The sequence below is a fragment of the Anser brachyrhynchus genome, assembly GCF_964034855.1.
Source record: "Anser brachyrhynchus genome assembly, chromosome: 1".
Lineage (NCBI taxonomy): Eukaryota > Metazoa > Chordata > Aves > Anseriformes > Anatidae > Anser > Anser brachyrhynchus.
In genome coordinates, this window is record NC_137694.1 from 187,320,114 (window position 1) to 187,345,179 (window position 25,066).

At 36.3% G+C, this 25,066-nt stretch overlaps 1 protein-coding gene across 12 annotated transcripts in view; it reads right to left on the reverse strand.

Moving 5' to 3' along the window:
- NBEA (neurobeachin) overlaps positions 1-25,066 on the reverse strand; it is a 518,392-nt gene that overhangs the window by 389,105 nt on the left and 104,221 nt on the right. For 11 of the 12 annotated variants that reach the window (XM_080568262.1, XM_080568264.1, XM_080568263.1 and 8 more), the window contains exons 6-10: positions 20,161-20,287; positions 10,906-11,025; positions 7,682-7,828; positions 1,676-1,873; positions 768-901 (exon numbers count right to left, since the gene is read on the reverse strand). In XM_080568262.1, the coding sequence (XP_080424388.1) occupies positions 768-901; positions 1,676-1,873; positions 7,682-7,828; positions 10,906-11,025; positions 20,161-20,287 (726 nt within the window). Of the gene's footprint in view, positions 1-767; positions 902-1,675; positions 1,874-7,681; positions 7,829-10,905; positions 11,026-11,806; positions 11,826-20,160; positions 20,288-25,066 lie in introns of those variants that run through there. The other variant, XM_080568271.1, reaches the window with a different exon arrangement.

Consider the following 25,066-nt stretch of genomic DNA (forward strand, 5'->3'; position numbering starts at 1 on the left):
AATTCTAGACATTTTGTGTTGCAATAGAATAAGATCACCCTCAGCATGAGATGCAGCATGAGATCTTAAATAGTAAGCAACATCCTCACAAAAATAACCACCTCTGAAATAGCTTTACACAAGTCAGCAAGGGTACAGACAGATTTCTAAGCAGTCCATTGCATGTTACGCACTGAAGCATTTATCCAAATTCCACACGTGCTCAGTAACTGAGGGTTAGGTCAGTGTCAACAGAACAGAGGTTTAATATGTGTCTGTTTAAAAGTCTCTTTAAAATCTCCTCCAGTTACTGTTGCAATTGTAATATGGCCAAAACATAGCTGAGCATAGATGTGCGACTTTCTGACAATGTGTTAATATGGTGGTATCTTTCCCTTGCTTGGAATGTGATTATGTATGGATTTAAATGTCACAGACTTTGAGAAGTAAACAACATTGCATTGTCAAGTAAAAGCACATTGATTTATTTCAGAAGTTGCAAAACTATCACAAAACTATCCTTAAAAAAATCTAATGTGATTTGAATTCACTATTTAATCCAATCACTTATGTCCAATTTCATCTGGAATTTCCTCAGGTTATTACAATTTGCACAGCTCTACAGTAAATTACTTTTTCAAAAATAATACATATTTTTAAAGAAACAAAAGTAAAATACATCACATAATTTACAAAAAGAAAAACAAACAAACAAAAAATACTCCCACAGCAGAAACTGAAATATTCTTAGCTGAATTCAGTGTTTAACTTGCTTGAAAGAAGCTTACCAAACTGTTGTTTCCACCTGACTGTCATGCAGCTGTCGATTGTCTAGCTGGGCAAAGAGAGGAAAAAGAACTTGAATTCCTCCAATGGAATGAATTGCACTATGGATGGAGTGGGTTACGATAGCTTTCACATCCTAAATTAATAAAAAATAAATAAATAAATAGAAGGAAAAAAAATCCACTAATCTCAGTCTTAAAGGACAGTTACAATATAACTTGGGAACACTTTACCATTGAATGGAGTGCAAACTAAATGAGACATTTTTAACTTAATTTCATTACTCATGTTTCAGCTATACTCATTATACTTAAAGGCAAACAAACAGAAGAACTTTAGTACCATAGCAAATTCTGGCTTATGGTATGAAGTACATACTTCTTAATGAAAAAAGCAAAGGACAGTTCACAATAGGTGTTATTAAGAACTGAAATATAAAATTACAGTATCCTTGTACAATATCACAGAAATTACATTGTCATCCAAATGATGATGAGCTAACAGTTATCACAGAACATGAATTTAGTAACATTAAGTATTCAACAGAGAAAATTCAAAGGACGCAAGTACTTTTGTTATGTTTTTCCTCTCCAGAAAATTAGCATACAAAGATTACGTTGGGAACAACAGCCATAGCAGCATATTGGTGTGCTGTTCTCAAAGGTGATATGGAGATGCACAGAACACAGAAAATAAAAAAATAAAAAAAGGCAAATACATGCTTTAAGGGACAAAAAGGATAATCTCAATGAAGGGATAAGTTTTAATATGTACCTAGTAGCTGTAAAATTTGCATTTGCTAATAACATTAACAATCAGAAGCACTAATTGGTTAAATTATAGCTTTTGTATTCTCATTTGTTCAACTAAAAGAATTACAATGATTGAAAGTAAAATAAAATACACAAACCTGAAGCATAAGAGCATGTGGGGAATGTACAAAAATTGAAGGATTCTCCTTTGGTGAGGATTCAAGGCATAGCTGGGCATCAGTAGCCTTTGCATTATAAGTAAATGCAATGCTACTTGCAAGTTTCCCATCATAGAGCACTTGTTTATGGTGCTCAGCCAGATGAATGTCACTCTCAGATTTAAATTTGAATGTGCTCTGAAAAAAAAAAATGCAAGAAGCTTTATAAAGTAAATAGAATATTGAATCCTATACCATTTTGTTTAAGGTAACAGTTATTTTAAAACAGCATAAATCCCATGCTTCATTAACAAACCAGATTATATATAAACTAGATACTTAAATTAAAAACAAAACAAATTCTAAAACCCACATTCAAACTAAAGATTTTTAAGCTTAAAGGAAGAATGAAAATCTCTGTTATTCTTAAACATACCATGAAACATATCTGATCTAAAACTAGTTTTTCTGGCAACACTGACAAATCATTCAAGCACAAGAAGATAGATTTCTTCCTTTCTGCAAAGTGTTGTCAGATTTACTTGGCACACACCTACTTTTACATATAAAAGTCATTTGACAGTGGCAAAGAGACAACTAGTAGTAACACACAGTACTTTGTTGATACAAGTAAATTCATTAGAAATTATTACCATTTCATCATTGTAATATGAAATTCAATTTATGTTTCTAAAATTTTTACTCCGTTTAAAATGATTTATTGCTGAGGATAATTATAAATTATTTTGCTTATTTTTACTGCATATAGCCATTTATAGAGTTGTTTTCATCCATTTTGTCCTAACAAATTTCTCTCTTGCTCCTGCCCCCAACACAATAAGAAAATACATCATTAAACTGTAAAAAAATGTAATCACTAGGGTTGTTGTTATCCAGGGTGGTAGAATTAAAATAGGCAATTTATAGGCTATCAGCTGCTCTTTCAAAAAATAGTACAGGTTTCTGCCAGTTATGTAAACCCATAAAACCCATGCAGCTTTTGCAGAGTTCTCAAGGCTGATGGAAATCCCGAATAAATTTTCTTGTTTATGGCCAAATGATGGGAAAGGGTGACTGCTCAAGTGACTGACAATATGAGCTCTTGTGACAAGCATCAATTTGTCATAAGAAAGATGTAGACTGAATAAAGTGGGCATCTGACTGCAGCTGATTGAGAACCCTTGGAGCAGATCTGTCAGTCATTATGTTTGGTAAGGAAACTCCCAGTGATCCCCACTCACTGCTTTGTGCATATTAAAAACCTGTTCAGCACCAAAGAGACTTCCTTTTGGAAGAAACTGAACTAGAAATGTTCACTGACTGCTAACAGTCATTCAGTCCAACGTATCAGACTTTATCCAACCTGAAGCAACAACCCCCCCCCAACCCTGATACTGTGGACATTCACTGTGGACATTCAGGCTTCAGCATCGAATGCTTTGATTTATAAACGTGTTCCCTTATCTTGCCACGCTGCTCACTGAAGCAGAAATAGCCAGACTAAATCTTATGCTTACAGCTTGAGAGTTGGCTCTCTGTTCATATGGCTATCTAAATCTCACTTATCAGGAAATCACTACTCCAGGTTAGAGACTTGTCCTGATGAAGGTGATGATGCATTTCTCCCCAGAGAGCATATTTAACTATACAGATATATCTTTGTACACTTACTGCAGAGACAGAAATAGTTCAGTTATTTCACTGATTTCAAAAGTTATCTGAAAAAAGAATTAAAGCCATCTAAGTTGAACTTAAATTGGAAATCCTATTGTTCTATTCACATTGTTATAATATGATGGAAAAAGAAACTATTAATTAGACACAATACTCCTTTGTTACTAACATTAACTTACACAAAAAGAATCTAAATTTAGCATACTCGTCCTGTACTGGGGACTTGGGAAAAATGCATCCACAGGAGGATAGCAGAGGCTATCAAGTGTATAAGGTCAAGTAGCAAATGGTTAATTACTGGTCATGGAAGGAATGCAACTTTGAGATCTGGTACAACCAGTGTGAGGGCATAAAGACCGCAAAGAGCCTTAGTTATAATATGTCGAATGGTAAATACATATATTTATTCCTTTATACCTTATCAACATAAATTAGCTTCTTTATCAATTATTCAATATAGGATTGATATATATATGATTTTATATGAGATCCTATATGATATATACATGATTTACAAGAAACCCACGTCTTTGATTTTCTCTGCCACAACCTCAAACTTGTCATCAAGTAAGCACCTTCTCTAAAACACTCACAGGAACTCCTGAGATAATTTTTAGCCATTATTTTTTATCTGGTTATCAAAGTATAATAAACAATGTTCAGAAATACATAATACATGTGAATTTTTGTACATTTAATATCTACTTAGTGTAACCAGCATTAGAGAATCAATATAAAGTGTTTTCCAGACTTCATAGGAAGGAGAGAAGGACCTGGGAGTATTGGTTGATAGTCGGCTGAATATGAGCCAGCAGTGTGCCCAGGTGGCCAAGAAGGCCAACAGCATCCTGGCTTGTACAAGAAGCAGTGTGGCCAGCAGGTCTAGGGAAGTGATTGTGCCCCTGTACTCGGCTCTGGTGAGACCGCACCTCGAGTACTGTGTTCAGTTTTGGGCCCCTCGCTACAGGAAGGACATGGACGTGCTCGAGAGAGTCCAGAGAAGGGCGACCAAGCTGGTGAGGGGTCTGGAGAACAAGTCTTACGAGGAGCGGCTGAGGGAGCTGGGATTGTTCAGCCTGGAGAAGAGGAGGCTCAGGGGTGACCTTATCGCTCTCTACAGTTACCTTAAAGGAGGCTGTAAAGAGGTGGGGGTTGGTCTGTTCTCCTACGTGCCTGGTGACAGGACGAGGGGGAATGGGCGAAAGTTGCGACAGGGGAGTTTTAGGTTGGATGTTAGGAAGTACTTCTTTACCGAAAGGGTTATTAAGCATTGGAACGGGCTGCCCAGGGAGGTGGTGGAGTCACCATCCCTGGAGGTCTTTAAAAGACGTTTAGATGTAGAGCTTAGCGATATGGTTTAGTGGAGTGCTTAGTGTTAGGTCGGAGGTTGGACTCGATGATCTTGAGGTCTCTTCCAACCTAGAAATCTGTGATACTGTGATACTGTGAGAGTGATACCTGTCTAATCTAGCTACAAACTGGATAAATGGAGAACTTGTATGATGCCCTGTGATTACTGTAATAAAAATGGTCTAAATTAGTTTTGGTAACAAAGTATGAAGCTTTCAGTCAGTATATAGATTTTTTTTTTTTACATGGAAAAAACTATAAATTTGGATTCTTCATTTATCCCATATGTATATTTTCCACTTAGGAAGGCAACAAATACCATGAAGAGTTTTAAGAGAGCTACTGCCACCTCATGCTGCATTTTTGTCACCTGGGACCTGACTTTTAATCAACCTTTAAATGCCTACCCTTGAACTGAACTGATGAGCCTAAATACATTCATTTAGCACAAACAATATCTTGGTGCATATACACTATATTCACACTGTATATATACATATATTCATACAGTATACAGAATTCCATAGAAGATGCAAACAATCTAATTGCAGGAAGTTTTGGAATTCATTGCACTTTTACTTGAACATTCTACGTAAGTGGTAGACATGGTGTCAGACTACAAGGGGTATCAGAATTTATTGGACTACAAACAGTATAAGAATTTATTCAGAGATCATAAACATTTCTGCAATTTTTAAACCTACAATAACTAATAAAAATTGTCAAGACAGAAATCTAAGCTTTTGGGCAACCAGATAAGCAGCTGAAAATACCTATGTAAATAGAAGTACGGCATAAGGCTATTAAGATGTAAGCTTATACTAGAATCATAGCAGTTAAATTTAAAAATACAAAATTAAAAACTCCCAATTACCATTTCTGTATTTATTAATATTAGAAAATAAATTGCCTCAACCCACTGGAAAACAATTAAGCATTATTTTCTTTTGTTGCAGGATTATTTTTATAATAACAGGAATTTCATTTCTGCAGCATAAATTTTCATGTCACTACATGCATTGCATACATTCTACATCAAATTTTCCAATAAAAGCATAATGATAATATACAGGAAACAACAGGAGAAGACCATAGTCCAACTCATCTGCAGTATCCAATGCTCAATGCAACTGAAGCTAAAGCTAAAATGGTAAGAGGCACGTAAGGTTGTTCAGAAGTGAGAAGTGATTATAGTAGATGTAGCTGACTGCATGTGAACATTATAGAAAAATGAATGAATACTGCAATCTTATACAAATTATATCGTAAAACAATAGCTAAACATTTTAACTAAAGTTAAAATCTCAGAGGCTTCTACAAATGAGAAATAGGCATTAATTAATGTTTAACCATTATTAGTAAAAGCTAATTTTTCAGATTCTTAGAGAAAGAAGTAAAATACTTTACAGACGAAAGAGGCATTAGCTGTGCTGGGAACACAGTCTAAACCTAAAATCATGGTATACCAAGGAGAAATATCCCTGAAGTATTAAATTAATCTCATTGACATTTTACAAAAATCAGTAATAAGCTATGGGTGTGAAGAAATTTAGTTTAACAGAAGCCTAACAATCAATAAATGTAATAATGATCATGCAGTAACTACTGGAAATACTGTTTAGCATGAAAACATGTATGCCTTATGAAACCCTTCAACACTCGATATTATTACATAGTATTTTTCACTTCTTGAAACTAATGAAACCATTATTCCTATTTCATATATCTTCAGTATGCTCCTGCAAATCCATGAATTTAATAAATTCATAAAGATTTACTACATTTATTATTAAGCACTATAAGGTCACATTACTTTCTTTTGTATGACCAAAAAAAAAATAATCTGCAGAAATCCTTGTTCAAACAAAATACAGTATTAAGGTTGAAATAAAGTACCCCTTGTTTGCACATGTGACACACTTCTTGACTAACTTAACTAACATTTTAGGTTTTACAGCAGGTTTTAACCATCAACCACATGCAAAAGACTTCCCCTTCTCCAAGTACCTTTGACATATGTTTGGCTATTCACACTACATACATACCACAAAAGATATTTTCAGTTGTCACTGTCATTTAGATGCTAGTTTTCATCAAATGACTTACAGCAAAGTCATTTTCAGCAAAGCAAATTAATGTTGTTAGAATCTAAATGTTGATCTGTATTTGCCCCTTTTTAAAAGTCTTTATTTTAAAAATATATCATATATACTAAGAATCTGCAAGTATTCCGGATGATGCTGCAAATTTCAAAAATCAACAAAAACAAAATTTGGGAGTAATTGGTGGTAGAAATTCCATACTCTTAAGCTAGGTTAGAGCCGATCATTCATTTTCAAGTCTTCTCTGCTGGGCAAACAATTTCCACACACTTCTGCAAAACATTTACTTTGTTTTTCTTGATAAAATAATACTATACACAGCCATTTCAAGAAATAACTAACATTGTTCATACTAGAGATCAAAGTTTATGCATGCACCATGAATTTGTCCAAACTGTCCCCCCTAAATTTCTCTGGCAAAGCATATATGAAAAGCTCAACCTTTACTTTAGCAGCACTCTTTAAAACTGTATTTGAACAGAATTGGCTTATTATGCTTTGTGCAATGTTAATCTGCTTTAACTCAGTTTTTAAACACAAAACAGGAGAGAAGGGGAAAGTTGTTCCTCTGCTATTTAGTACTCAAAACACAGAATTGCTCTAATTTGATTATGACCCAAATTTATAAAAATCACATATAATCATGTTTCAGCTATTTTTTAAAGCAATTACTTGCATCTTTCAAAAAGCTGGTAGAAATTAAGAGCAGTTAGGAAACTTGACAAAACCCTTATCTTTTGCTGAAAACAAATCACACAGCTCTATATGACCCCAAGAGGAATATCTACATTTACATATAGCTTCCAACTATATCTATCAATTACATCTATGAATTATTTTCAGTTTTACAAAAAAAATGTTTTTTAAGATCCATTATTACCTTATAACCAGGTCCTAACTGATGTATTGCAAAAATCTGTGCTGGGTTGAGTGCTTCCGTGAATACATATACTGCTCCAAGCTGGCCACAGAACACTCGATTAGCATCAGCAGTCTCCGAAGAGCCAAGAAAACATTTGTCATAGCTCTGTATCAGAAAGATGCAATGATAATGAGCTTTAGTGATACAAACTATATAATGAAATCGTATTCACATGCAACTACTGGAGCTAAAAATAAATGGGGACCATAATTAAGAAAATAAACCATTCATTTACTATTTCAATACCTAAATTTTTGTAGTGAACAATTTCAAGTGTCTTAGTATTTATTATTTTATGGGTTGGTATTACAATGCTGTTATGACTGGCTATTAGAATTTCTTTTTTATTAATCATTTAACATAGAATAGAGAAATTTAGAATGGCAAAATACACTGTTCTTTCACTGTTGTGCTAAAATAGCCAAACACTTGTAGCAGAAAAACAAATACATTTTTTTTCTGGTTTGCAACTGGTGCACAGTCTTCTATGACCACATCTTATAATGATGTGGTTTAAACTTAAATGCCTCTTCTGACTTCTTCCACAATCATAGAAGTTGCTATTTTCTGTTATTTCTTCCCACATCTATCCTTCTAGATGCACAAAGACCTTCTGCAGTTCTCCATCTGTCCATTTCCTATTCTTTCATATTTGAAGTGTAGCTTCCCTCCCCCCCCCCCCCCCACCCCCCAAGTTAAATTTATTTTGCAAGAATTAGGTTAAGTTCTCCTGGTGCTTCCAAGAAAAAAGGCTTTTAGATCAAATGAAGTTTAGAACTTAACCATCCAAAACAAAAATCTGAGAAATTAGGAAACAAGATGCAGCACAAGAGGACTACATCTACAGCACAATGATGTTCGGCAAAGATCACTTAATTTCCTTGCCACGTGTACTCTATTTCATGAAAACAAGGAATGGAGCTCACTTTTTGACACAAATTAAACTAGTATAATCTGCATTAGGAAGCCTGTTGGAGTTCCAGAAACATTTGGACAGTGGTCCTGTGTAGAGCCAGGAGTTAGACTCAAGGATTCCTAAGGGTCCCTTCCAATTTAGGATATTCTATGTTTCTATGACATCATCAAGTTTGTCTTCATTTTAGTATCTGAGCAAAAAATCTTCCACAAGACTTCATTAACCCTCTAATTCTACATCTTGAACAGTTTTATGCTTTCTCTCATGTCTTCCCATAACTGGGGGAAAATTCCTAATCTAATATCCATAATAATCAACTCTTCCAATGTAACATCCATCTCTAAATGTTATTTGATCTCTTATAATCAACTGTTTAATGTACTGATCAGCTAGCAATCGTACACATTTTTGATTATTCGTGTTATGTGTTTTCATGCATTTAATTTAACCTTTTTGTCATAATCTTTAGCTATAATTAGTCCTTGGAATAAAAACATTGAGTTATGTGACACATAACTAACACAATAAACTTTTTATAGCTTTTATATTTCATTAAATAGCATTAATGAAGTTGGAGTTAATCAAGACATCATTGAAGATGTCTCAATTGTGTCTGCACGTATGAAAACTGTAGATTGAAGTATTGGATACAAGAGGTAAATGTCAGATAATGAAAAATGACACTAAAATATAAGAAAACTGTAATGTGAGATCTATTGGAGGGGAAGAAATCAGTTCACAGTCTTTTCCAAGATAAAATCTATGCTTGAAATAAAAATTCAACTGAGTCCCTTAACTTTAAACTCAGTAATGCAAATCTAATAAATGCTTTATTAATCTGAAAAGTATATAATCCAAATGAGTTTTATCCAGTGGTAGCTTTGACACAGCGAGCATCTGAAAAGTTTTGTCTTTATTACATTTAGTGTTTTCTCCATCATTGGGTGTATAGTCTCATCCCTTCCATTGTAGAAGAAAATGGACTTTTTTTTTAAGCATATATATATTTAATTAAAATAATTTATAATTAAAAAATATGAATCTGATACATTTCCTCTAAGAATGTACTGTTAACATAAATTGAACTCTGTCCAATTAACATTTAGCTGTATTTACAGGTAAACATGCAATCTTCTCCAGGTAAAAATGACTCATTTCTGCCTGTGGTACAAGCAGACACAAGAACACTGTATTCACTTGTTCTGAGCTGACTGATGCTATGCAACTCTGTGTGTCTCAATATCTTTTAATTGGTAATCTCCCTAGTCGGCCATCCAAGCCAATAAAACACAAAACACAAAATTGCAATTTTGTAGTACTTAATCTGTACTTGCTAACAACATTAATTAAATACTAATTCCTTAATAATTAGCACAGCATTTTTAATACTGGTCAACTGCCTATGAACTAATCCAAGTCAAACAATAAAAGAGGCAAAATATGCTTGCTACTGGGATATAGATGTAAGACATCAGACTTTGTTTAATGCCATAAGTTTCCTTACGCTTCTCCATGCTTCTGTTTTCCAGCTTTAACTTTTTTTTTTTCCTTAATTTCTATTTGTCTCATTGCTTTAAAATGGTAAACTCTTCATAGAAGAAATTATCTCTCACAAAATTTATACAGTGCTTAAAACAACAGGACTCTGACCATGGTCCAGACTATTCAGTTCTACTGCAATTAAAAAAAAATACTTAAAATCTAATGTTCAATCAACAAAAATAGCATAGAAATCTTTTAATCATTAATACATATCTCTTCTTGAATAAAACAGAATTTAATGTGATACAAAAATGAGTACTTGGCAGCATGTGTATTCATTAGGCTGAATGAATCAGTTTTTCTTAACGGTTTTCCTTAATCTACATCTCTCAAATCTGTAACTCCACCATAACTTTCTATGGAAAAAGTGAAATATGAATCCGTTGTTATCACTGTCCTCTATACAACATCATATATTAAAAACATTAACTGTAACAGACTCTCCAACAAAATCTCCACAAATTTCCTAAAAATAGTGCAAAATAGAGCCAAAAATTCATAATAATCTAAAGGAAAAAAAAAAAAAAACTTACCCAAAGGAACCACAGCACTACTAAATTTTATGAAATACATAGCTAAGGCTTTTTAAAGCTTAAAAAAAAAAATTTGCAAAGATCTAGAGAAAACACTGTACTTTTCTTTTTTTTTTTCCATTTACTTTAAAATGAGATGAACAGTTTGATGTGCTGTGAAGCTATAAGAAAGGAAAAAAATAAAATCTTACATCATTTGTGTTAACATGCCAGGCCATGTCACCATAGGATACCAGCTGACCATTCACGTAACATCGTATTTCACTGTTTCTCCAGCGATTATAGATGTGTACAATGCTTATCATATACCACTGAAAAGAAAAGGAAAATCAGTATATAGTGGCAGTTTTTGTGCTATAACACATAAACTTAATGATTACCATTGAAAAATAAGTGAAAAATCTCATGAAGTTATATGACCAGATGAATCCTTACAAACTCGTAAAATTAAAAGTCAAGTCAGCGGAACTTCCAAGTCCACTTGGTAGAACAGTGCTCATACATAGCAATGTACCTACCTACATATTTTTATGGGATATGAGCCAAAAATGCAATAAAATTAAAACACAATAAAATTTAAAAGATTATTACATTCCCTTTCCTGAAAGTGCAATCTAAAAACATATGTACTATATGCAAAATACAACTCAGGTCTCATCAGAAATCCATTTCTATGTGCCTTAACAAATTAACATCACGTATCTCTGTCTTTTAATCTATCAGAAATTATTAAACAAAAGGAAAAAAATCACCACAGCAGATTTTATAGCCCAGTTTAGTACCTTATCTCAATTGCTTCATATTTTATAATCAAGGGGAGAAAGTATCTGAGTAAAACACTTCCAAGTACAACTATGGTGGTCTTTCAAATAATCTGTTCAATTGGAATCATTAAGTCCATGATGAATTTTAATTGTGAATTGTAAAGTTTAAGAAGAAAATCTTAAATACCCTTTAGAGCTGAACCTTCAAAATAACCTAATCCTAAGAATGGTAATTTAATCTTTTGTGATCTGCAAATCAACTCATACTTAACTATAATGGGTGTCTATTCTTTCAAAACACATACAAACCAGAAGAAAATGGACATACTGGAGAGAGTTCGACAAAGGGCCACAAAGATGATTAAGTGATCAAAGCCTCTAACACATGAAGAGAAGCTGAGATATGGGACAGCTTAACTTGGAGAAGAGAAGGCTCAGGGACGTCTTATCCATGTGTATAAATACTTAATGGGCAGGAAGTAAAGAGGGAATCAGAGATTTCTCAGTAACAGGATAAGAGGCAATGGGCGCAAACTGAAAAACTTGAAATTTCATTTAAATGTAAAGTAAGGGTGGTCAAACAGTAGAGCAGTTTGTCCAAACAGACTGTGGAGTCTCCTTCCTTGGAAATGCTAAAAACCTGACTGGAAACACCTAGAGCAGCCTGATCGAGTTGCCACTTCTTTGAACAGGGAAGAAGGACTACATGTAATAAACAACTACTCAGCTGCTAGGAATTCAAGCCATTTTATGAGCATCTCAAAAGACTGATCATAGTGATTTTTTTTTTTTATTTTATTTTTCAGCTAACTGCTTAAACTGAATATACTGACTTTATCTTTCCCTTTTGGGTAAGGCTGCAGTTGTCTCAGTTGTAGTTATTGTAGCAGTCTTGTAGATGTTAGTAGCAGTCTTGTAGATGTTATCATCTGGACTTACCAGGTACAAATGCTCATTTATTGTGTTAAAAATATTATTTGGAATAGTCATTTACAATTTATTTGTCTTCCCTTTCTTGGCACATTTTAATTATTACCTTTCGACTGTTATGTTTAGTTAATTTTTTGTTTGTTTTTTTAAAGCAAAGAACTTCTACATCCCTTGGGATTTTATTTTAATAATCTTGTTTTATGATTATGCCACTACTTTTCAGAATACTTAGTAAACACACCTTCATGAAAATAAGGTATATCCCTCCCACCCCGCCATGGGATTCAGTCCAGCTATGAAAGGGCGTCAAAAGTAGTACTACATTTTCTAAGCTAAAATAAAGTTGAAATAGCTATGCAGCAAAATACTCACATTTGTATGAGCTTTACTAACAAATTGCCACCCTTGGAAAACAGCACTTCAAATACTCTAAAGAGATGCAGCTTCTCATGATTTACCTCTTTGGTAAAAGGTCAACTAGTTTAAACCTCCATCAATACTAATTTGTGTCATTTTGTGTGATTTTTATATATTGTATGTAAAATATTTCAATATCCAAAATGTAACTGTATTTCTAGGCCTATGCTCCACATCCTACAAAAATACAAGTGTCTGTCCCAGACAGCTTCATAAGTCAACAAACATAACAGAAGTCCCTAATACAGAAACTATACTATTTCATTTGACTCTAAGTTGCTTTAGTGTTCAGAGAACCTCATAAACAAAAGCCAAGTTAAGAAACAAACTCAGATCATATTTACTGAATGATCCAACGATAAGAATCTACGAACTCCAAGTTCACTTAGATGCCTACTATAAGACAGTCACCTACAGTTCTTACATAAGGAGTGTAACAAGTTGGGTACTTGTAGGCATTAAATACCATTCTGCAAGTCTTAGCTACACCTGCAAAATAATTTGCTGCTGGTGCCTTTTTCTTGTTCAGCTGACTAGATTAGATGGCTAACCTTTTGGAAGAACTCACCTCCTAAGAGATAATTTAAATAATCTAGGTAGTTGTTACAACACAAAAAGTATGAATAGAAAAAGTATTCCTTTCCTCCTTCGCCTTCTGTTCTGCCTTGGTAAGAAAACATATCAAAGTTTGTTCTTCTATAGGAAACAAAGTAAAAGAGAGAATTTCATGTATGTTAAAGTCTGAACTGTCTCAGTATATCACTGATGGTTTCAATCATTTAAACTTTCTTCCTTGTTGACTTGTTTTACAATTACATATCTTACAATATAAAACAGCTGTCAAGAAGTTAGAGGAGCCATCCTCTATGTGGTTGAGGTGGTCTTTCTCTTCTACACCAACAATACTCTCATCTATAATATTGTGCCATGCCATCATTATCTTTATAATATAGTGAATCAGTTATTTGTCATGAATTTTCAACTTGTTGAAAAAGTACTTCACAGAATGCATTTAGTTTGGACATACAAATGAAGCATGTTATTGATGTATTAGACAAATTCTTCTTCTGCCCTCTGATTTAATTAAAATGTTATAATTTTCACCTGTTCTCCTCAGTACCCTGTAATTATTTGGATACAATTGAAAACGTTGTAGGCAGGTCCTTTATCTTTTTCTTTTCTTCCTAGTGAGAAACATGTCAAGAAACTTTTAACAATTTGTCTTGCAGAGTCAAAATGAACTACTTTACATTTACTCTTGAGAAGTGAAGTGATACAGTCTACTAAGCATGACTTAAAAATGCAGCCCTGATCAATTTCACTCATTAAGAATGTAACCATAGTATATGTAACATTATCCTACAAATATCAATAAACATTTTTCAACTTGAATCACTGAGCTTCTTACAGCTCCTACCTTAAAAAAATAAATAAAAAAAGGGAAAAGAAAAACAGGTATAAAACATTTTGTATCATAACAAATTTATTGATCCTACATGCATATAAATAAATATTTTATATTCACTTCTCCATAGAAAATGTCCCCTTGGCATGTACCATTCTTTTGCCTCTTTCAGTCGGATACAACTCCCTGTAACTTGTAAAGTATAACGATTCTTAAGTACATAGTTTAAATCGCAAGCAAGTTCTTTTCCATAAAAGTAGCTATTAAACTTTTGTAGAAATAGGAGTGTTTAAACTTCATATTAGTTGCACACTGAAAGCCTTACTTTCCCTTGCCACTTGAAGCATGTAAATGAGTAATTTGGAATCAAACAGTTTTCTCTTGCATTTGTTGGAAACTGCAAAGGTAGACCTGAAATAGACTAAGTGCTACAAAGACGGCAAGCAGTCTAGCATTGATATCCTTCATTACTTAAAAAAATAAAACAGAATACATATATGTTATATATTAAAAACTCCCTGTATAAATCCATAACTTCCTAAAAACAGTTCCCAAGACTCTCTCCACTGTTAAGGGATGATATTTTTGTATTAAGTATGAAGTAAAATGATGCAGAGTTATTCTTTTTTATTTATTTATTTATTTTCTTAGGGAAATAAAGTACTTTTAGAAAATTAATATTATATTTATTTTGCAAAGATTTCTCTGTCCCTCATCAAGTAACAAATAAGCTCATACCCAACTAACTTGTATTCATTTTTTTTTTTTAATTTCTCAACACAGTACCTTAGTGCAGGTTTCAGATTCACTTGGTGACTCACTCTCTGAGGCAGGTTTAATAGATACAGATCCTACTAATATAAAAATTTCCCTCTCTGTATCAGAGGAAATAAAAGCAAAAACATTTTACTTGTTGCTTTTGAAATCGGAGAAGGCACAGAATTAGAAATAAAAAAGCATGCAGCAAAATATATTTTCTCAATAATCTTTGCAGTAGTCCCTAAACTGAGTTGTATTTTTTATATTTTATATATTTTTTTATTTTTATATGCATATTAGAATGCACATTTTTCCACATCTGATTTCCATGTCTTTAAAAATGTATTTTCACTTTTTCCCCTTAAAAACTTATAGTTAACAGGAGGGTAAAAAAATCCTACTCATTATACAATAGTACATACGAATATCTCACTTCCTTCATGTCCAAGTAAACAGATTTATTGGGTCATACTAGATTAAGGACGTATCACTGCAGCTTTGTCTTCTGAAGTCATGTGTGACCAGCCTAATTTTTTTTTCCAAGCAACAATGAACAAACTAATTTTTGCAGGCTGAAATTTTGTAGACCCCAGGGTGAAAAAAAAAATGTTTTCCCTTTTGTAGGAAGATTATATTTCACAAAGGAACACCTTAATAAATTCAGCAGAATATTAATCACTGAAATCTCTGAAATTTAACGTGACTAAGCTAAGTAAGTGCAAACCATGCAACTTTTAGTCAATGCTTTAGTCAATGCTTCGTTTCTGAATCTTCCACGTCACCTAACAAAAATATGTTAGATGAAAAATTCCTTTGTCCTCTTTCATTCAAAAGTTTATTTAACAATAATCTCCACTTGGTGATGATGATTTTCCTGAGATGAGACATTCTTTGCAATGGCACTATTAAAAATTGTATCTTTTATAGCTATTTACTTACATTTACAGTTCTGATACTTTTGTAACAGTAATAATCTGATAACGATAACCTCCAAGTTCTGTCCACATATATTCTATGATTTTCCTTTTACAATGCTTTAAGAGCATTTCAGACAACATACCAGTCTGCAAGCTGGTGTTCAGCTTGTCCCATTGTGTGTAGATTAAACTTAATAGATGACTCATTTGTTTGGAAACAAATAGCTCATTAATCTTCTGTTGCAACACTGTCCACAGATCCTATAACATGAGCAATACCATCTTTTGATAGCATTGGTGTGCATGTCAAGCTTTATTTAAAAACAAACAAAAACGCACAGATTTTATCATTTTGCTATTTTTTTATTTGCACATTAACCACAATTCCTTGCATGTGCATTTTCTTTTAGTCAAAATCTCCTTCCTGTCATGCAATTTTTTTGAATCTTTAGCATAGCTACTGCTTCAGAACACTATCTACATCTGTTGCTCCGATCTCCAAGGCAAGCTCTAAAAAACACTTTGAATTTGTTTTTGCATGTAGCGCCTCTGACAAATGACGATGGAGAACTGGTAATGACAGATGGGGAAAAGGCAGAGGTACTTCTTTGCCTCGGTCTTCGCTGGTGGTCAGGCTTCCCAGATCTCCTGTCCCCAAGCCTCTAGGCAGGGGCTGGGGGAGTCCACTGTAGCGAAGAGCAAGTTCTGGACCTCCTGATGCAACTTAACAAGTACAAGTTTATGGGCCTTGATGATATGCATCCAAGGATCCTGAGGGAACTGGGTGATGCAGTTGCCAAGCCACACTCCATCATAATTGAAAAATCATGGCAGTAGGCAAAGTCCCCAGTGACTGGAAAAAGGGAAGCATCACTCCCATTTTTAAATAGGGTAGAAAGGAAGACCTGGAGAACTACAGACTAGTGAGCTCCACCTCTGTGCCTGGCAAGATCATGGAACGAATTCTCCTGGAGGCAATGTTAAAGCACGTGCAGGACAAGGAGGTGATCCAGGACAGCCAGTGTGGCTTCACCAAAGGTAAATCATGCCTGACCAATCTGGTGGCCTTCTATGATGGAGTAACTGTATCAGTTGACAAGGGAAGACCGACTTACGTCATCTTCTTGGATTTCTGTAAGGCCTTTGACACAGTCCCATATGACATCCCAATCTCTAAATTGGAAAGATACGGATTTGAAGGGTGGACCAGCTGGTGGATAAGAAATTGGCTCAATGGCCGTACCCAGAGAGTAGTGGCCAATGGTTCCGTGTCCAGGTGGAGGCTGGTGACAATCGGTGTCCCTCGGTCTGTCTTGGGACTGGTGCTTTTCAATATCTTCATCAATGACATAGATGATGGGACTGAGTGCACCCTCAGCAAGTTTGCAGATGACACCAAGCTGAGTGGTGCGGTTGATACCAAAGAAGGAAGAGATGCCATTCAAAGGGACCTGGACAAGCTGGAGAAGTGAACCTAATGAGGTTCAACAAGTCTAAGTGCAAGGTGCTGCACCTGGGTTGGGCCAATCCCAGACATGAGCACAGACTGGGAGAAGAACTCATTGAGAGTAGCCCTGTGGAGAGGGACTTTGGAATTCTGGTGTACAAAAGGCTCAATAAGAGCCAACAGTGCATGCTTGCAGCCCAGAAGGCCAACTGCATCCTGGGTTGCATCAACAGAGGCATGACCAGCAGCTGGTGGAGGGAGGGGATTGTCCCCATTTACTCTGTTCTCATGAGGCCCCTCCTGGAGTGCTGCATCCAGGTCTGGGGCTCCCAGCACAAGAAGGATGTGGAGCTGTTAGAGCAAGTCCAGAGGAGGGACACAAAGATGATCAGAGGGCTGGAGCACTTCTCCTGTGCAGAAAGGCTGAGAGAGCTGGAGACGTTCAGCCTAAAAAACAGAAGACTCTGGGGAGACCTCATTGTGGCTTTTCAATACTTAAAGGAGTCTAATAAAAAGGATGGAGAGGGACTTTTTATTCAGGTAGATAATGATAGGACAAGGGAAAATGGTCTTAAACTGAAGACAATAGACTAGACATTAGGAGGATATTCTTCGCTGTAAGGGTAGTGAGGCACTGGAACAGGTTGCCAAGACAAGCTGTGGATGTCCCATCCCTGGAGGTGTTCAAGGCCAGGCTGGATGTTTTTAATAGAAAATAATATATGCCATTGTATTGGGTTTACATGGCAAGGGTTTGGTAGTAGGGGACTGCAGGGAACGCCTCTATGAACAGAGCCCAGCAGCTGCCCAATGTCACATCAGAGCCAGCTCCAGCTGGCTCCAAAAGGGACCTGCCGCTGGCGAGAGCTGAGCCAGTGAGTGATGCTGGTTGGGCCTCTGGGAGGAGAATTAAGAAAGGGGAAAAAAACTGCTGTGTAACAGCAGCTGGGGAAGAGAAGTGAGAACCAGCCCTGCAGCCCCCAGGTCAGTGCAGCAGGAGGGCAGGAGGTGCTCCAGGCACGCGGCAGCAGTTCCCCTGCGGCCTGTGGAGAGGCCCCTGGTGGAGCAGGCTGTCCCCCTGCAGCCCACGGGTCCCACACGGAGCAGATCTCCACGCTGCAGCCCGTGGAGGAGCCCCCGGTGGAGCAGGTGGATGCGGCCTGGTGGAGGCTGCGGCCCATGGAGAGCCCCCGCAGGAGCAGGCCCCGGGCCGGAGCTGCAGCCCGTGGAGAGGAGCCCATGCAGGAGCAGGGGGTCTGGGGGGAGCTGCCGCCCGTGGGGGACCCGTGCTGGAGCAGTTTGCTCCTGGGGGATGGACCCCGTGGTACGGAGCTGTGTGGGAGCAGTTCTTGAAGAGCTGCTGCCTGTGGGCAGCCCCTGCAGGCTCCCTTCGAGAAAGACGGCATCCCGTGGGAGGGACCCCACGTGGAGCAGGGACAGAGAGTGACCGTGAAGGACTGGCGGAGACGAAGCATCAGGGACTGACCACAGCCCCCATTCCCTCCCTGCTCCCCTGTGCCGCTTGGAGGGAGGACGTAGAAGAGGGTGAATGGGGGGAGGTGTTTTTAGTTTGCTTTTAGTTTCTCATTATGTTTGTCTGCTAGTGGTAGGCAATAAATTATATTAATCTCCCTGGGCTGAGTCTGTTTTGCATGTGACATTAATTGGTGAGTGATCTCAACCCTTCAGCCCTTTCCATCATATTTTCTTCCCCTCTTCCTTTGAGGCAAGGGAGTGAAAGAGTGGCTATGGAGGAGTTCAGCTGTCCAGAAGGGTAAAACCGCCACAGTCATACAAAAACACTTGCAAATATAAAGATTTATTCCAAATACTTTCTAAAATTGGACATGTGACCTAAAGTGTATGAAGCAAGATCTATGAGAAATATAAAACTGTCATGAAAGTTGTATTTGGATATACTTCAGTAGATCAGCTGATATTCATATAATGAGATACACATTTACTAGTATTTCATAATTAACTATCTTAGGTAGAATAGCAAGAGCTAACATTTTCTAAGTTTGGATTGAAGGAAACTACAGTCCTTCTTAGTAAAAAGAATATCTTGCTAAAATATGAAAGACTGCACTGAAATTCAGTATAGGAATCCTAAAGCCATAAAAAAATAATTAAAAAAAATCTTCCCAGCAAAATACATACAGGAATGTTATCAAAGACAAACACATAATGATCGCTGTATGGGAAAGTTAATGCTGCATCTAACTAACTGAAATCTTGAAGCCAGAAGAATCATTGTTCTCTTAGGACTACTAGACATACAGTAGAAAGAAACACTAATATGATCTAGAGAAATAATCAAGACTTACTATGAAAAATGAGAAATCCCAAAACATCACCAATATAGAAAAAGTTCAGATCCTTGTTTCTCCCAGCAACAGATAAGGAAATTCTAACACTGCCAGCAAAATTGTTCCAGGCATTGTCACCCATGTTACCAAGTACAGAATGTTCAGAAAAAGAATTACTTCTGTAACATACAGACCTTTTAAAATGAAATACAACCATTTCACAAATACTTAAAATTCTTCAGCATCTGAAGCTAATTAAGCAGTATTTTTAAAAACAAGTTAGCTTTATAGAAATGTAACTTCATAAATTATTATTTTTAAACTGATTCTAGCCTGTAACTGACATAACTCTGCATGACAGAGAAGCTAATTATAAATAAGAAATTACAGATTTTATCTACAGATGCCATATCACTAAAATGATTTTAGTACTTACTTCCAAAAGCACTTTGTCACATTTTCAATGATATTCTTTACTGTGCATACTATTTTGCTTACCTTGCGTGGCTGAAAATCATACTTCACACAGTGCTGGAAACCTTTGCCTTTTGACTTCAGCGATGTAACTATTAAACAGTTGCCGACAAAATGAGCAGAATACCCAACACCTTTACTAGTGCGGAAACTGAAAAGAAAAGATTATTACAGAAATTAGAAAAATAGGAACTATCATATAATAAAACAAGGTTCAAATGCACTCTAAAGTGCCATGAGAAGAAAAGAAATTGGCTTTTGGAACACTGAATTTAATTTCCTATTCATCCTCTCTCCCCACCCTGTCTTGGTGGGGGGGAGCAATCAGTGGTTTGCTACTAATCTTCACCATGAACTTGATTCCAGGCTATGTTCTAAAAATCAATATTATTTTTTTTTCCTCGGTATCCAGAAATTCAAGATGGCAAATCTCATATTTTCAGGTTTTGCCCTCAATTTTCTAGTCCATCACAATTACAAACATTATATCTGATTTAAGCTGTAAATGCAAATCCATCACAAAAACAAATGCTATGCTTAGATTTTGAAAGATGTCTTGCAGTTTTAAGGAGCTAGGAGAACAACACAATTGGTATGACATGTAAGTTTGGATTCAGAGTAATTACTATGCACAAGAATTATTTCTTTTTCAGGACCGATGATTTAGTTAGGACAATGATCTATGAAGTTGTAGACCTCTGAGTCGTAGATTTATTTTAATTAGATGAAGGATTACAATTTTTAAAAAGTAAGTTTAATAAAGGTTTTCAGTTTTCCTGTGGCAAACATCATAAAGATAGAAAAAGCTGAAAGCTAATACATTTCTTTATGTGTTTTTGAAATTAAAAACATTATAAAGAGATATTCTGGCCTTCTTAAAAGACATTTTGCAAACGTAGTTGGTGGAAATTAATGAATTAAATTAAACACAAGATTTTTAAAATGTTAATTCCACATTTACTGCTACGTCAGCTATGTCACTTATTCCCTTTTGTGTACGATAAAGAGAAGTGTGTTATCATTAATTTACGATTATTAATTTACGATTAATTTACAAGCACGATTTACAAAAATTTTAGCCTAAAAGTCACAAGTTAAGATACAAAAAATAATCAATGGCTGAAATACATTGGTTCTAAATGGTGGATTTCATCCATAAATTTGAAATTCAGTTTTTAAAGTATTAAAAAAAAGAATCATTACAAATATATGAACACTTGCATACACTCATATAGCCCAGTAATTAACACTTTCTCATTTCATTAATGCAGTCTGCTTTCAAAATAATTTCATATTATTACAATAATGATGTTTTAAATGGTTTTACTGTTGGAATATTTTCATTAAACACATTTACTTGTTTTTTTGTAGTGCCATTAAGAGGTGAGAATCACATGCAAACAGTTCAAATTTCATCTTACTTAATAGCTGCTGAAACTCTACATCTTTAATCTATCCCACTATACTAATACCATCCCACTATACTAATACCATCCTGATTTCAATATGCAAAAAAATGCATAATTATATACTTAAGTCCATCTTCAGAAACATATAGTTAAATCTGTATGTGTACATTAATGGAAAAAAAAAGATTTTCCTCTTTCTTCACTGTCAAGAATATAGCTGATAAACCAAAACCTTCTGAGAAAAAAAACAAAACAAAACAAAACAAAACAAAAAAAAGCCTTACAAGATAGGTGGTATGACTAGACCCTGAGATGGCCAGATCTTAGATGTTTTTTCCAAAGTAATATTTTTAAAGGGGTCAAAAAATGACATTCAAATTCTCAAATTCCAGAAAGCTGCTGTTTTATGTCAATAATTAGAAAACTTACACTAAATGGAAAAAAACAGAGTGATCAGGCTAAAGCAAACAGGAATAAGAACATCTGTAGACATACTCTTCTCCACACCAGCATGTCCTTGTGCAGAGGTCCTTACTTACAGTCTTGATTTAAGTCATCTTTTGAGTTGCAGCGTACTATGCCTCATATCACATGCCTGGTGAACCAATGCAGATGAAGTCAGAGATCAGAGGCAGTCTGGGCTGCAGTGAGCAAACCCTGTTTGAGTCTATGATCTCAAGGAACATGGGCCTGGCAAAGAGCAAAGTCAGGACCCTGAACTTCCAAAGACCAAACTCTGAGCTATTTAAAGACTTAGTGAACAAGATTCCCTGGAATACTGTCCTTAGGGTCAAAAGGAGCTGAACAGATCTGGCAACTCTTTAAGGACGTTTTTCTTAGAGCACAAGAGCTCTCCATCCCCGTGTTTAGGAAATCAAACAGAGAAGGTAAGACACCAGCATGGCTGAGCAAGGACCTGCTGGTCAAACTGAGGTGTTGGAAGAAAATAGGCAGCAGAAGCAGGGATATGTGGCCTGTGAACAGTAAATGGATGCTATCCAGATGTGCAGGGATTGGATCAGGAAAGCTAAGGCACAAATGAAACTGAGCTTGGCAAGTGATGCAAAGAATAACACGAAGGGGTGCTATACTTACATTGGCCAGAAAAGAAAGGCCAAGGGGAGTGTAATATCTCTCTGATAAACGAGAAGGGAGAACTGGTAGCAACAGACATGGAGAAGGCTGAGGTACCTAATAACTTCTTTGCTCAATCTTCACTGTCAGTCAGCCTTCCCACATTTCTTGAGTCTGTGAACCTCTAGCTGGGGATTGGGTGAGCAAACTCCCGCCCACTATAAGTAAAGAGCAGGTTCACAACCACCTGATGAAACAGAACAGGTACAAGTCTATGGGGCCTGATGCCATGCATCCCAGGGGAACTAAGGGAACTGGCTGATGGAATTCCCCAGCCCCTCTCCATCATATCTGAAAAGTCCTGGCAGTCAGGCGAAGTCCCCAGTGACTGGAAAAAGGGAAACATCACTCTCATTTTTAAAAAGGGTAGAAAGGAGGACACAGGGAACTACATACCTTACCTCTCTGAGCCTTACCTCTCTGCCTGGGAAGATCATGGAAAAGATCCTCCTGGAAGCAATGCCAAGGCATGTGCAAGATAAGGAGGTGATCTGGGACAGCCAGCGTGACTTCACCAAGGGCAAATCATGCCTGACCAATCTGGTGGCCTTCTATGATGGAGTAACTGTATCAGTTGACAAGGGAAGACCAACTGATGTCATCTACCTGGACTTTTGCATGGCCTTTGACATGGTCCCACATGACATAGTGGTCTCCAAATTGTAGATTTGCATCCTGTGCAGCATCAACAGAGGCATGGCCAACAGGTCTAGGGAAGTGATTGTCTCCCTCTACTCTGCCCTCGTGAGGCCCCATTTGGAGTATGGCTTAAGAGAAGCTGAGAGATCTGGTGATGTTCAGCCTGAAGAAGGGAAGGCTCCAGGGAGACCTCATTGAGGACTTTTAATACTTGAAGGCGGCTTATAAAAAAGATGCAGAGTGACTTTTTACTTGTGCAGATAATGATAGGAAAAGGGTGAATGTTTTTAAACTAAAAGAGAGGAGATGTAGATTGGAGGTTAGGAGAAAATCCTTCACTCAGAGGGTGGTGAGGCCCCGGAACAGGTTGCCCAGAGAACTTGTAGATGCCCCATCCCTGGCGGTGTTCAAGGCCAGACTGGACGGGGAATAAGGCCCTTGGCAACCTGATCTAGTGGGTGACATCCCTGCCCATGGCCAGGGGGTTGGAATTAGATGATCTTTAAGGTCCCTTCCAAACCAGGCCAGTCCATGATTCTGTGATCTTTGGTCATCAGTGTGGTTCTGCTGGCCTGGAGCTACATTTTGGTTTGTTCTTTCCCTTTAGCAGAATGTTAAGGTGCTACTGAAGCTTTATTTTCCCAAATTCAGGCTATGTTTTTTTTCAGCCTTCTATCTGCCTCTGCATGTGATACAGAACTCTTGCTCCCCTCCAGCTGCCACTCTGGAAGGAGCACACTCCTCTGCCACAGCCCTTTGTATAGGTTTCCAAACAACCCTCCTTGCAAAAAGAAGACACTATTTTAATAAGCCTAAATAAACCTAAGACATAATCTAAGAATGAACAGGAAAAAAAATAATGTGCTGCCCATCACAACTGACCTCAAAAGTGAAGACAATTTATAACACTGCCATTCTCCTTTGTCTACTGAGAATTAGTTTCAACACAGATCTACTTCAAGCATTTAGCTTTTACAATGGCCCCAGAGGCAGCCATATCCCACAACAAAAAGCATCAGTGAACAGTCTCAGGTGAGAACACTACCCATATGTAGATATAACCTGCATTACCCATCTATACAAATAACCTACAATACCACAGTACTAATTCTATACAATAAAATGAAGGTTAAACACGTAAAAATGCAGCCTTGACAATACAAACAATTGGATATGTTGTGGGCTAGTTTGAGACTTTGATTTACCTCCTTTGGGCTTCATGGCATTCATAGAACTTTTCACAGGATAGCTGCATCTCTCACAATGCCAAATTTGTTTCTCAGCAACATATGTTATCTCTATAAGCTAAAATAGTTTTGGCTAACAGAATCAGATTTTCAAGGATAATGAAAAAAATGCACAGATTCATTACATTCTGACATATGGTGTAGTATTATTTGATTAAAAATGTCAAATAAAATGTATTTTTTTTTAAGTTGCCAACAGCCAACAAGTGTAAATGCCATTATTTTTTTATCTGATGAAATGCCATCATATTTTTATTTGGTAAAACATTAGTAACATTTTGTAAAATGCATGCTACAGCTTTTAACAGAAACTAATAAATATTTTGTTACACATTGACAACACCCTGAAAAAAAAAAAAAAAAGCAAAAAGGGAGGTGGTGGCTTTTGAAGAAATGTCTACACCTTTGAACTTCTTCCCTTTTACCCCCCAGTTATTGGACTGATTTTGTCACCACTGTGGTCAAACTGGACTGTTCCTGAAATTTTAAATACTGAAATGT